Raw genomic sequence first — 14,649 nt, 5'->3', positions numbered from 1 at the left:
TGTGCTGTCTTGACAACATCTATGGTTGTTGTTGTTGACATCATACATACAGCGTATACATTTCTGGAACCACCAGGCTAACACATCCCCACATTCCCCAGCAACCTTATTGGCTTTTGATGTGAGATTCAGTCCTAGTTGCTGGTAGATTAGCATTAACGTTGTTACCATCCGCACACATTGTTAATACTGACTGCTAGTGTGTGACTATGGACATGATCTTACTTTCTTTCCCCATTGGTTTCTTGTAGTGACATGACAACCCTGACATCTGCTACTTACCAGCCCAGCATGGCTATCCACTCCCACTCAGGACAACACCTGCTCAGCATGCAAGGTAATTCACACTGATTTTATGTAGCACAAGCTTGATTGTTAATACACACAAACTGTGTATTATCATTCTCTCCATGTCTCCTTCCTCTATATCAATGATCAGCGAGTCAAGTGAGTCACGGCCGGTCTGCTGCTCTTCTTGGAGAACGCAGTAAACAGCTCTTCCAGTCCCCTGTCCTTCCGGTGAGTTTGCAGACTTCTTATACTGAACCAAAATATTAACGCAACGTGTGTTGGTCCCATGTTTCATGAGCTGAAATAAAAGATCCCAGAAATGTTTTGTGCACAAATTAGTTTACATCCCTGTTAGTGAGCGTTTCTCCTTTGCCAAGATAATCCATCCACCTGATAGGTGTGGCATATCAAGAAGCTGATTGAAAAGGATGATCATTACACAGGTGCACCTTGTGCTGGGGACAATAAAGGCCACTCTAAGATGTGCAGCTTTGTTACACAACACAATGCCACAGATGTCTCACGTTTTGAGGGAGTGTGCAATTGGCCTGCTGACTGCAGGAATGTCCACCAGAGCTGTTGCCAGTGAATTGAATGTTAATTTCTCTACCATAAACCGCCTCCAACGCTTTAGAGAATTTGGCAGACCATGTGGAACCCTGCCAGCCCAGGACCTCCACATCCGGCTTCTTCACCTGCGGTATCATCTGAGACCAGCCACCCGGACAGCTGATGAAACTGTTGGTTTGCACAACCAAAGAAGTTCTGCACAAACTGTCATAATCCGTCTCAGGGAAGTTCATCTGCGTGCTCGTCATCCTTACCAGGGTCTTGACCTGACTGCAGGCAGGTTTCGTAACTGACTTCAGTGGGCAAATGCTCACGTTCGCTGGCATGCTGGAGAAGTGTGCTCTTCATGGATGAATCCCGGATTCAACTGTACCGGGCAGATCACAACGTGTATGGCGTCGTGTGGGCGAGCAGGTTCATGATGTCAACGTTGTAAACAGAGTGCCCCATGGAGGCGGTGGGTTTATGATATGGGCAGGGATAAGCTACGGACAACGAACACAATTGCATTTTATCGATGGCAATTTGAATGCACAGAGATACAGTGAGGGAAAAAAGTAGTTGATCCCCTGCTGATTTTGTAAGTTTGCACACTGACAAAGACATGATCAGTCTATACTTTTAATGGTAGGTTTATTTGAACAGTGAGAGACAGAATAACAACAAATAAATCCAGAAAAATGCATGTAAAAAATGTTATAAATTGATTTGCATTTTAATGAGGGAAATAAGGATTTGCCCCTCTGTAAAACATTACTTAGTACTTGGTGGCAAAACCCTTGTTGGCAATCACAGAGGTCAGACATTTCTTGTAGTTGTCCACCAGGTTTGCACACATTTCAGGAGGGATTTTGTTCCACTCCTCTTTGCAGATCTTCTCCAAGTCATTAAGGTTTCGAGGCTGACGTTTGGCAACTCGAACCTTCAGCTCCCTCCACAGATTCTCTATGGGATTAAGGTCTGGAGACTGGCTAGGCCACTCCAGGACCTTAATGTGCTTTTTCTTGAGCCACTCCTTTGTTGCCTTGGCCGTGTGTTTTGGGTCATTGTCATGCTGGAATACCCATCCACGACCCATTTTCAATGCCCTGGCTGAGGGAAGGAGGTTCTCACCCAAGATTTGATGGTACATGACCCCGTCCATCGTCCCTTTGATGCGGTGAAGTTGTCCTGTCCCCTTAGCAGAAAAACACCCCCAAAGCATAATGTTTCCACCTCCATGTTTGATGGTGGGGATGGTGTTCTTGGGGTCATAGGCAGCATTCCTCCTCCTCCAAACACAAACACGGCGAGTTGAGTTGATGCCAAAGAGCTCGATTTTGGTCTCATCTGACCACAACACTTTCACCCAGTTCTCCTCTGAATCATTCAGATGTTCATTGGCAAACTTCAGTCGGCCCTGTATATGTGCTTTCTTGAGCAGGGGGACCTTGCGGGCGCTGCAGGATTTCAGTCCTTCACGGTGTAGTGTGTTACCAATTGTTTTCTTGGTGACTATGGTCCCAGCTGCCTTGAGATCATTGACAAGATCCTCCCGTGTAGTTCTGGGCTTATTCCTCACCGTTCTCATGATCATTGCAACTCCACGAGGTGAGATCTTGCATGGCGCCCCAGGCCGAGGGAGATTGACAGTTCTTTTGTGTTTCTTCCATTTGCGAATAATCGCACCAACTGTTGTCACCTTCTCACCAAGCTGCTTGGCGATGGGCTTGTAGCCCATTCCAGCCTTGTGTAGGTCTACAATCTTGTCCCTGACATCCTTGGAGAGCTCTTTGGTCTTGGCCATGGTGGAGAGTTTGGAATCTGATTGATTGATTGCTTCTGTGGACAGGTGTCTTTTATACAGGTAACAAGCTGAGATTAGGAGCACTCCCTTTAAGAGTGTGCTCCTAATCTCAGCTCGTTACCTGTATAAAAGACACCTGGGAGCCAGAAATCTTTCTGATTGAGAGGGGGTCAAATACTTATTTCCCTCATTAAAATTCAAATCAATTTATAACATTTTTGACATGCGTTTTTCTGGATTTTTTTGTTGTTATTCTGTCTCTCACTGTTCAAATAAACCTACCATTAAAATTATAGACTGATCATTTCTTTGTCAGGTGGGCAAACGTACAAAATCAGCAGGGGATCAAATACTTTTTTCCCTCACTGTACATTTTACATTTACATTTTAGTCATTTAGCAGACGCTCTTATCCAGAGCGATTTACAGTTAGTGAGTGCATACATTTTTCATACTGGCCCCCCATGGGAATCGAACCCACAACCCTGGCGTTGCAAACGCCATGCTCTACCAACTGAGCTACACGGGGCCCAGATACCATGACGAGATCCTGAGGCCAATTGTCGTGCCATTCATGCGCCGCCATCACCTCAAGTTTCATTATGAAAATGCACAGCCCGATGTCGCAAGGATCTGTACACAATTCCTGGAGGCTGAAGCTGAAAATGTCCCAGTTCTTCCATGGCCTGCATACTCACCAGACATGTCAGACATTGAGCGTGTTTGGGATGCTCTGGATCAACGTGTACGACAGCTGGTTCAAGTTCCCGCCAATATCCAGCAACTTCGCACAGCCATTGAAGAGAAGTGGGACAACATTCCACAAGCCACAATCAACAGCCTGATCAACTCTATGTGAACGAGATGTGTTGCTCTGCATGAGGCAAATAGTGGTCACACCAAATACAGACTGGTTTTCTGGTCCAACCCCCTACTTTATTTTAAAGGTATCTGTGACCAACAGATGCAAATCTGTATTCCCAGTCATGTGAAATCTATAGATTAGGGCCTAATGAGTTTATTTCAGTTCACTGATTTCCTTATATGAACTGTAACTCAGTAAAATCTTTGAAATTGTTGAATGTTGCATTTTTATATTTTTATTCAGTGTAGAAATAGAGTTCTTAGGGTTCCCATTTGGCCTCAAGCACCTCAGTCAGTGTATACAGCAGGCAGCTGTTCCTGTTGATTATAATTAGGACTTCAGGGACTTGAGGAATGACCATTGGGGACACAAGATGCTGTAGTTGTTATACTTAATTGTTCTATAATTAATTTTGTTCTGGCCTGAATGTAATATAATAAACTCAGCAAAAAAAGAAACGTCCTCTCACTGTCAACTGCGGGTTTTTTTCAGCAAACTTAACGTGTAAATATTTGTATGAACATAACAAGGTTCAACAACTGAGACATAAAATGAACAAGTTCCACAGACATGTGACTAACAGAGATTGAATAATGTGTCCCTGAGTCAAAGTCAAAAGTAACAGTCAGTATCTGGTGTGGCCACCAGCTGCATTAAGTACTGCAGTGCATCTCCTCCTCATGGACTGCACCAGATTTGCCAGTTCTTGCTGTGAGATGTTACCTCACTCTTCCACCAAGGCACCTGCAAGTTCCCTGACATTTCTGGGGGGAATGGCCCTTGCCCTCACCCTCCGATCCAACAGGTCCCAGATGTGCTCAATGGGATTGAGATCCAGGCTCTTCGCTGGCCATGGCAGAACACTGACATTCCTATCTTGCAGGAAATCACGCACAGAACAAGCAGCATGGCTGGTGGCATTGTCATGCTGGAGGGTCATGTCAGGATGAGCCTGCAGGAAGGGTACCACATGAGGGAGGAGGATGTCTTCCCTGTAACGCACATCGTTGAGATTGCCTGCAATGACATCTAGCTCAGTCCGATGATGCTGTGACACACCGCCCCAGACCATGACAGACCCTCCACCTTCAAATCGAGTACAGAGTACAGGCCTCGGTGTAACGCTCATTCCTTCGACGATAAACACGAATCCGACCATCACCCCTGGTGAAACAAAACCGCGACTCGTCAGTGAAGAGCACTTTTTGCCAGTCCTGTCTGGTCCTGCGACGGTGTTGCCGGTGATGTCTGGTGAGGACCTGCTTTACAACAGGCCTACAAGCCCTCAGTCCAGCCTCTCTCAGCCTATTGCGGACAGTCTGAGCACTGATGGAGGGATTGTGTGTTCCTGGTGTAACTCGGGCAGTTGTTGTTGCCATCCTGTACCTGTCCCGCAGGTGTGATTTTCGGATGTACCGATCCTGTGCAGGTGTTGTTACATGTAGTCTGCCACTGCGAGGAAGATCAGCTGTCCGTCCTGTCTCCCGGTAACGCTGTTTTAGGCGTCTCACAGTACGGACATTGCAATTTATTGCCCTGGCCACATCTGCAGTCCTCATGCCTCTTTGCAGGATGCCTAAGGCATGTTCACGCAGGGACCCTGGGCATCTTTCTTTTGGTGTTTTTCATAGTCAGTAGAAAGGCCTCTTTAGTGTCCTAAGTTTTCATAACTGTGACCTTAATTGCCTACCGTCTGTAAGCTGTTAGTGTCTTAACGACCGTTCCACAGGTGCATGTTCATACATAGTTTATGGTTAATTGAACAAGCATGGGAAACAGTGTTTAAACCCTTTACAATGAAGTTATTTGGATTTTTACAAATTATCTTTGAAAAACAGGGTCCTGAAAAAGGGACGTTTCTTTTTTTGCTGAGTTTATATGCAATTACAGTACATTGAATTTGTCTGAAAACGTGTCCTGTATGTTGTTTGACAGGGGCGTCACTACCAGAGCCAACCAGGGATGAGCTCCGGGGGCTTGGAGCATGGGCAGTATACAGCCAGCCAGGCAGCCCACGGCCCCTACGGCCAGCTCACCCAGGCACAGCACGCCTCTCCCTTCGCCCCCAGCCAGACTGTTCCTGTCAGCTACGCCAGCAGCTCACAGCTCAGAGGTAAGGTTTTGAATTTTGAATGTAATTGTTATTTCAGAGACGTGTTGTCTATGTGAGATTTTAAAGTAAATAATGTCTGGTAGCCTGCTCACAGATCTGTTGTCTTGTTACGCCAAACATGTTTGACAATGATCTAAGGAGTTGTCACGACCGCACAAACGGATCTAGGGAACAGGCTTTGAATCTTTAGGTATTATGTGTTTCAAGGTGACTATGTTGAGGTTATTATGAGAGTGAGAACCCTAATGTGTATGCTGTTTGTGCGTGTTTCATTCATAAACCCCTCATTATGTCCCCTCCTCTGTGTCCAGGTGCCTCAGCCTTCCAAGCCATGCAGTACCTGCCTCACCAACAGCAGGGCTACGCTGTACACAGCCACTTTACCTCCCAGCCAGGTACCGTACACCTGTGTGTCTGTGTCTACTAAAATCTATATGTTGTTGTAGGCCCTGTTGTGATTGTGGCACAGTATGTATAAGAAGGTTTAGGCTATATGTAAAGGCGCTGGGATGACTTGGTGTACTGACTGTAACGGTAATTTAATAACCATGTAACTGCTGGTTATGGATGAAGACCGTCATGAAAATAAAACAACCTCCAAAACCGTTTAAATACGCTTACATTCATATATATATACTCTACCGTTCAAAAGTTTGGGGTCACTTAGAAATGTCCTTGTGTTCGAAAGAAAAGCATTTTTTTTGTCCATTAACATAACATCAAATTGATCAGGAATACAGTGTAGACATTGTTAATGTTGTAAATGGCTATTGTAGCTGGAAACGGCTGATTTTTTTTATGGAATATCTACATAGGCGTACAGAGGCCCATTATCAGCAACCATCAGTCCTGTGTTCCAATGGCACGTTGTGTTTGCTAATCCAAGTTTATCATTTTAAAAGGCTAATTGATCATTAGAAAACCATTTTGTAATTATGTTAGCACAGCTGAAAACTGTTGTGCTGATTAAAGAAGCAACACAACTGACCTTCTTGAGAGTAGTTGAGTATCTGGAGCATCAGCAATTGTGGGTTCGATTACAGGCTCAAAATGGCCAGAATCAAATAACTTTCTTCTGAAACTCGTCAGTCTAATCTTGTTCTGAGAAATGAAGGCTATTCCAAGAAACTGAAGATCTCGTACAACGCTGTGTACTACTGCCTTCGCAGAACAGCGCAAACTGGCTCTAATGTAGAATGTAGAAAATCTAATGTAGACTATTTTTGTTTTATATCCTACAGAAAGGATTAAAAGAAATTACCCCCTTCTCCCCAATTTCGTGATATCCAATTGCGATCCAATTACGGTCTTGTCTCATCGCTGCAACTCCCCAATGGGCTCCGGAGAGGCGAAGGTCGAGTCATGCGTCCTCCGAAACATGACCCGCCAAACCGTGCTTCTTAACACCCGCCTGCTTAACCCGGAAGCCAGCCGCCCAATGTGTCGGAGGAGACACCGCTCAACTGACGACCGAAGTCAGCCCTCAGGCGCCTGGCCCGCCACAAGGAGTCGCTAGAGCGCGAAGAGCCAAGTAAAGCCTTCCCTAACCCGGACGACGCTGGGCCATTTGTGCACCGCCCTATGGGACTCCCGGTCACGGCCGGTTGCGACACAGCCTGGGATCGAACCCGGGTCTGTAGTGCCTTAGACCGCTGCGCCACTCGGGAGGCCCTAAGGCAAGGTTTTTAATGGTCCGATTTTGGCTGTAGGCTATTAAAAGCAAGGTAAGATGGGCTATGTAAAATGTCCAGATTTCAAACAATGATATGGCATCGCAAATGTCATTATTTAGGTTATGGAAATGTATTTATTTAAGTATTTCACCTTTATTTAACTAGGTAGGCCAGTTGAGAACAAGTTCTCATTTACAACTGCGACCTGGCCAAGATAAAGCAAAGCAGTGCGATTTAAAAACAACAACAACACAGAGTTACATATGGAATAAACAAAACGTACAGTCAATAACACAATAGAAAATCTATATACAGTGTGTGCAAATGAGGTAAGGCAATAAATAGGCCATAGTCAAAATAATTACAATTTAGTATTAACACTGGAGTGATAGATGTGCAGAAGATGATGTGCAAATAGAGATACTGGGGTGCAAATGAGCATAATAAATAACAATGTAAATAACAATATGGGGATGAGGTAGTAGGGTCGGCTAATTACAGATGGGCTGTCTACAGGTGCAGTGATCGGTAAGCTGCTCTGACAACTGATGCTTAAAGTTAGTGAGGGAGATGAGTGTCTCCAGCTTCAGAGATTTTTGCAGTTCGTTCCAGTCATTTGCAGCAGAGAACTGGAAGGAATGGCGGCCAAAGGAGGTGTTGGCTTTGGGGATGACCAGTGAGATATACCTGCTGGAACGCATACTACGGGTGGGTGTTGCTATGGTGACCAATGATCTAAGATAAGGTGGGGATTTGCCTAGAAGGGATTTATAGATGACCTGGAGCCAGTGGGTTTGTCGACGAATATGTAGTGAGGGCCAGCCAACGAGAGCGTACAGGTCACCATGGTGGGTAGTATATGGGGCTTTGGTGACAAAACGGATGGCACTGTGATAGACTTCATCCAATTTGCTGAGTAGAGTGTTGGAAGCTATTTTGTAAATGACATTGCTGAAGTCAAGTATCGGTAGGATAGTCAGTTTTACGAGGGCATGTTTAGCAGCATGAGTGAAGGAGGCTTTGTTGTGAAATAGGAAGCCGATTCTAGATTTAACTTTGGATTGGAGATGCTTAATGTGAGTCTAGAAGGAGAGTTTACAGTCTAACCAGACACCTAGGTATTTGTAGTTGTCCACATATTCTAAGTCAGACCCGCCTAGAGTAGTGATTCTAGTCGGGCGGGCGGGTGCAAGCAGTGATCGATTGAAGAGCATGCATTTAGTTTTACTAGCGTTTAAGAGCAGTTGGAGGCCACGGAAGGAGTGTTGTATGGCATTGAAGCTTGTTTGGAGATTTGTTAACACAGTGTCCAGTGAAGGGCCAGATGTATACAAAATGGTGTCGTCTGCATAGAGGTGGATCTGAGAGTCACCAGCAGCAAGAGCGACATCATTGATATACACAGAGAATAGAGTCGGCCAGAGAATTGAACCCTGTGGCACCCCCATAGAGACTGCCAGAGGTCCAGACAACAGGCCCTCCAATTTGACACATTGAACTCTATCTGAGAAATAGTTGGTGAACCAGGCGAGGCAGTCATTTGAGAAACCAAGGCTATTTAGTCTGCCAATAAGAATGCAGTGATTGACAGAGTCAAAAGCCTTGGCCAGGTCGATGAAGACGGCTGCACAGTACTGTCTATTATCGATCGCGGTTATTATATAATTTAGGACCTTGAGCGTAGCTGAGGTGCACCCATGATCAGCTCGGAAACCAGATTGCATAGCGGAGAAGGTACGGTGGGATTCTAAATGGTCGGTGATCTGTTTGTTAACTTTCAAATACTTTCGAAAGGCAGGGCAGGATGGATATAGGTCTGTAACAGTTTGGATCTAGAGTGTCACCCCCTTTGAAGAGGGGGATGACCGCGGCAGCTTTCCAATCTCAGAAGATACGAAAGAGAGGTTGAACAGGCTAGTAATAGGGGTTGCGACAATTTCGGCGGCTAATTTTAGAAAGAAAGGGTCCAGATTGTCTAGCCCAGCTGATTTGTAGGGGTCCAGATTTAGCAGCTCTTTCAGAACATCAGCTATCTGAATTTGGGTGAAGGAGAAGCGGGGCGGGCATGGGCAAGTTGCAGCGGAGGGTGCAGAGCTGGTGGCCGGGGTAGGGTTATTCAGGTGGAATGCATGGCCAGCCGTAGCAAAATGCTTAGTGAAATTCTCGATTATCGTAGATTTATCGGGGGTGACAATGTTTCCTAGCCTCAGTGCAGTGGGCAGCTGGGAGGAGGTGCTCTTATTCTCCATGGACTTTACAGTGTCCCAAAACATTTTGGCGTTAGTGCTACAGGATGCAAATTTCTCTTTGAAAAAGCTAGCCTTTCCTTTCCTAACTGATTATGTATATTGGTTCCTGTATATTAGAATATCATTCCAATGTTGGGCAAATAGGCCTATTAGAATGCACATTTTACTCTCTCAGCCTGTCTGCGTGCCCGCCGGCCCAGAGCTGAGGTTTCGTGTGCCTGGAGTTGCTGTAGCATTTGCATTGTCTATAGGCTATGGCTAGGTACTATGGTATTCTAGAGAATATGGTTGTATCTCCCTGACCTGAACTGAATGCACACTGTAAAATGTGCAAAGTATTTCAGCCTCGCGCTGCAACACTGCCTGACTGGGGACTGTGCATGCACACGCGAAGAGCTGAGTGACAGTTTCATTTTTAGAAGCTCAGTGCACAGGCATAAAAGTTTGTTTAATTTACTTGAAACGAAAGTCTACTGAAGTTAGACTTTGTCCTTGTATTCCTTGGCTAATTACATAGTTTTGTTCACAAGCTAGGTTGTTTTTCAATGTTTGAGTTTCAACTGCTAGGGAGAAGCAACACGGATACTAGTCAAACTCTCAATCTCACAGGCATAAACATGCATTTTTGTCTCTGTTTAAAAGACTCTGGTCACAAAACATTAAATGAAATTAAACAATATAACATTACTTCTTACTAGTAATACATTTATTATTTTAGAAACATTACAAAGCATGCTCATCTGTTTTTTTTGTGTGTTTTGTTGGTGTAATTGTAGAGGAAAAAAATTAGTTTGGCTGGTAAAAAATCTGAGTGGCTGGTAGATTTAAAAGAAATACCTGCCACAGTGGCAGGTGTACCAATAAGTACCTTTTAGGCCCTGGCCGTTAGCAAGTGGTGGCGCTCAAAAAGTTCAAGGTGACCATACTTCAGTGACTGAAGAGGGAGGGTGAAGGAGAGAAAGTGAAGGCTGGTCAACACACACACATTCTTTATTGTATATTGTTGTTTAATGGGGCAGCTGGTGGTGGAATGTAATGTCTCTAACTTAAGTTGATTCAGTAACCAGTTCACAATAACATTGTTTGTTCTCTATTAGATATATTGTATACATGTGGTTAGCATGTTCAATTAATACATTATAATTACTAATAATGTAATGGATGTTTGTCTGTTTTCATTTAAGATGCAAAAATGTTTGTTTCTTAACAAATGAAGTTTATGTAGTATAGACTGTATCTGTCTCAGAAATACACCAATTAATTTAAAAGAACTGCAAATGACCTAGACCCATTTTGGCATATCAAAACATTAAAAAAACAAGTATTTTAATTTCGGGATGGTTCAAGTTCAGTTTGGGACAGTTGAAATTGCACTTCCGGACGGTACCAGGAAGGTGAGGAATAAAGTTAGTCGCGAGCCTAGACTACTACTCACTATTCTCTTGCTTCACTCCATTTTGCTCTTTTAAACATATTCTCTATTTTGTCGCCAGGATTTATCCCTAGTGCTGGGATCCCTCTGCAGAAGCAGCTGGAACATGCCAATCAACAATCTGGCTTCACTGACTCTGTAAGATCGTTGGGCCCCTTATAGAGTGGCAAAGTAGCATTGCACACAATTAAATAATATGGTGTTAAGTGTTGTAAACCATGCAGTGTTCAAACAATCCGTTTTAAGAGGTTGATCACAAGCAGTGTACTGTATCTCAGTTTGTGGGTGGGTCATCGGTGGTTAACTCACACGTAACTGGCCCTTAATCTTTGTATGCTGTGTTTTTGTGGTGGTTTCAGAGTGCTCTACGGACCATGCACCCTCAGGCGCTTCATGCCAGTGCTGCAGGCCTGCTGCCTACCCCCTCCCTCGCAGTGCAGATCACTCCTGCCAAGGTAAGGACAACCCTCCATACCCACCTACCCTGGGTCGTGTTCATTAGGACAAATGTAGCAAAATGTTTTGCAATGAAAAATGAAGCAAGTGTTTCTTATTGGACAGGTTCAGTTAGTACCTCTCCATTTCACTCTGTTTTCTTCAGTATTGTGCCTAATGAACACAACCCTGCTGTATGTACTGTTCTCTTCCTTCTGGCATTACACACATCACAGAGTCAGTTGTCCTTATCAATTCATAACGTCATGTCTTCCTTTCCTGCTTCTCCTGTTCTGTGTGATTAGTCTGGCTTGCCATACACCAATCCCCCCCGCCCGGCCTCTCCAGGAAGCTTCACCCATGGAACTCCTCCACAGCAGGCTCACCCAGTGAGTATCCTATCACTAGGGCCTGGAGTTTTGGTTGATGAAATGGGGCACTGTGCTTTTACCGGTATTTACAGCCTTATTCCGCTGCTGTCAGAAAATTATAGGAAATTGTATTTAATTGACACATGCTGTTTCAGTCAATGGCTGGTTGTTGCGTGTGTTTTGCGGTGGCTCACCTGATCCAGGGGAGGCGTAGTTCTGCGAATACATTTTTTGGCAAGGAACTCTGTTTGTAGATTAGTGATTGTGCACCTCACTTTGCTCAAACTGATCCTCTCAAACTGAATCAATTTCTGGTAATCGGAGGTTATAAAAATTTGGCAATTAGGGGAGTTAAAAGGGAGAGTCAATGAAACCAACCATGGAAGGAGAAAGAAAAGATCCAAAATCAGAATATAGCTTAAAAAAAAGAGTGCGCCAATACCCCACTGGGACGCTCTTTGCAGATGACAATATTCTGCAAAACCTGCAACTTAGCATTAGCTCATAAACAGAAAGACAGGATAGACAGACATCTGAAATAAATAAATAAAAACATTACGTTGTCTCATAAGAATGCTAGGCCTACTGCCCAAAATCGTTTAGACAGTTGGGAGGTCCTGGAGGATATGGTGGAGGGTTTTGCAAGCGCCAACATCCCTCTAGAAAAAGTTGATAACCCCAAAATGCATGCATTCATTAATAATGATAATAACGGACAAATCAACTGACACACAAGATCAATATGTTCTTCATATTTTGTTTGTCTTGCAAGGAGAGCTGGGTGAAGACGCAAAAGTTGTTCTGGTTGATACAGTGTATAGGGAGTGAACTATTCAACCGTGTCTGAAACTATTAAAACATGTCTACAATACTTTGAGGTTGATTTTAAAAAGGTCACTGGATTTGTGTCAGACAATTCAAGATGCATGGTGAAAGCATGCAATGACATTCTGCGGGGGTTGTTACCAAATTGTTGCATTTGACTGGCAATGCCCACGTTGTGGCTCTTGCCAGCAAGATCTGGCAAACTAATTTCCCAGAGGTTGACAAACTTGTTGCAACCATCAATAAAATCTTCAAACATTGCCCAGGCAGAAAGCTTAGATACAAAGAGCATCTCAGAGACACATTACCGAAACAAGTTCCCCTCTGCTGACACAGTTTCCTCTCAAGCAATGTAAAACCCGATGGGGTACGTGGTACAAATCTTTTGGATATCACCTGCGCTTTTACTCACGCTTTGTAGAGGCAGAGAAGCATATCTCTCCAAATACCGCAGTCTTAAGAGTTTTAGAAGTTGTTAACTCTGTTTGCAGAAGCAACTTTCTCTAATTACTAAACATGCAAAGTGCCTAATAGACCTCATCCAGTGGTTTGAGAGACGCAAATCCAGAATTCACCTCGCCTACAATAAAATCAAAACAGGTGATACAGGAATAGCAGTCATTGGCACATGAAATACACAGCACAGACCAGACAGTTAACCGTAAATGTGTGGATACATTTAATCAGGTTAAAGATAAACTCAACTTATATTACAACCCGGATCACTCCGAAAATAAAGTTTATTTCAATCAACCAGCTCACAAATTTCTCAAGGCAATACAGATTTGTGGTCATTTTGAAAGTTATCTTTTATTCCTAATTTAACCAAAGATATGTTATGCAGAACTGGACCAATACACACACACCATGCAAAAGAAAACAGCAGCAAAATGTATCCATTCTGGAAATGCTCTGCAAATCTACAATTATTTCCCAACATGTCAACAATGGCTCACATATCTCTCTATTTTAAACAATTCCGTTGATGTTGAAAGAAGCGTGTCATCATATGGTCAAGTATTTCCTCACCAACGCCAATCATCACTTGTTATCACAATATTAGACGATTACCGTAACCATAGTAAAATTCAATTCGCATGTGCTAACCTAGTTAACGTTATCTTTTTTTATTGTTTATTTTAATTTTGTTATTGGGGGTTGATCAGCTTTAATATTGCAGATAGATTGTAACTTCCATCAATGTAATTGTCTGCATCACTTCCAATCCCCCATATGTTTATTTTCCTCGCATATAATATATATATATATATATATACTACTGTTCAAAAGTTTGGGGTTACTTAGAAATGTCCTTGTTTTCGAAAGAAAAGCAATTTTTTGGTCCATTAAAATAACATAAAATTGATCAGAAATACAGTGTAGACATTGTTAATGTTGTTAATGGCTATTGTAGCTGGAAACAGCTGATTTATTTATGGGATATCTACATAGGCATACAGAGGCCCATTATCAGCAACCATCAGTCCTGTGTTCCAATGGCACGTTGTGTTTGCTAATCCAAATGTATCATTTTAAAAGGCTAATTGATCATTAGAAAACCCTTTTGCAATTATGTTAGCAAATCTGAAAACTGTTCTGATTAAAGAAGCAGTAAAACTGGCCTTCTTGAGACTAGTTCTGCAATTGTGGGTTTGATTACAGGCTCAAAATGGCCAGAAACAAATCACTTGCTTCTGAAACTCGTCAGTCTACTTGTTCTGAGAAATGAAGGCTATTCTATGCGAGAAATTGCCAAGAAACTGAAGATCTCGTACAACGCTGTGTACTACTCCCTTCACAGAACAGCGCAAACTGGCTCTAACCAGAATAGAAAGAGGAGTGGGAGGCCCCGGTGCACAACTGAGCAAGAGGACAAATACATTACAGTGTTTAGTTTGAGAAACAGACGCCTCACAGGTCCTCAACTGGCAGCTTCATTAAATAGTACCCGCAAAACTCTCAACGTCAACAGTGAAAAGGAGACTCCGGGATGCTGACCTTCTAGGCAGAGTTGCAAAGAAAAAGCCATATCTCAGACTG

At 43.5% G+C, this 14,649-nt stretch overlaps 1 protein-coding gene across 4 annotated transcripts in view; it reads left to right on the top strand.

Annotated features, from left to right (window-relative positions):
- The window catches only part of gps2 (G protein pathway suppressor 2), a 28,489-nt gene that overhangs the window by 3,744 nt on the left and 10,096 nt on the right, over window positions 1–14,649 (top strand). For all 4 annotated transcript variants that reach the window (XM_041894481.2, XM_041894480.2, XM_041894482.2 and 1 more), the window contains exons 5-11: window positions 252–337; window positions 440–519; window positions 5,447–5,624; window positions 5,936–6,019; window positions 11,040–11,116; window positions 11,338–11,433; window positions 11,719–11,802. In XM_041894481.2, the coding sequence (XP_041750415.1) occupies window positions 252–337; window positions 440–519; window positions 5,447–5,624; window positions 5,936–6,019; window positions 11,040–11,116; window positions 11,338–11,433; window positions 11,719–11,802 (685 nt within the window). The remainder of the gene's footprint in view (window positions 1–251; window positions 338–439; window positions 520–5,446; window positions 5,625–5,935; window positions 6,020–11,039; window positions 11,117–11,337; window positions 11,434–11,718; window positions 11,803–14,649) is intronic.

Source organism: Coregonus clupeaformis, chromosome 13 (assembly GCF_020615455.1).
Source record: "Coregonus clupeaformis isolate EN_2021a chromosome 13, ASM2061545v1, whole genome shotgun sequence".
NCBI lineage: Eukaryota > Metazoa > Chordata > Actinopteri > Salmoniformes > Salmonidae > Coregonus > Coregonus clupeaformis.
Note: the sequence above shows the minus strand (reverse complement) of the source record. Positions and strands in the feature narration are given on the sequence as shown.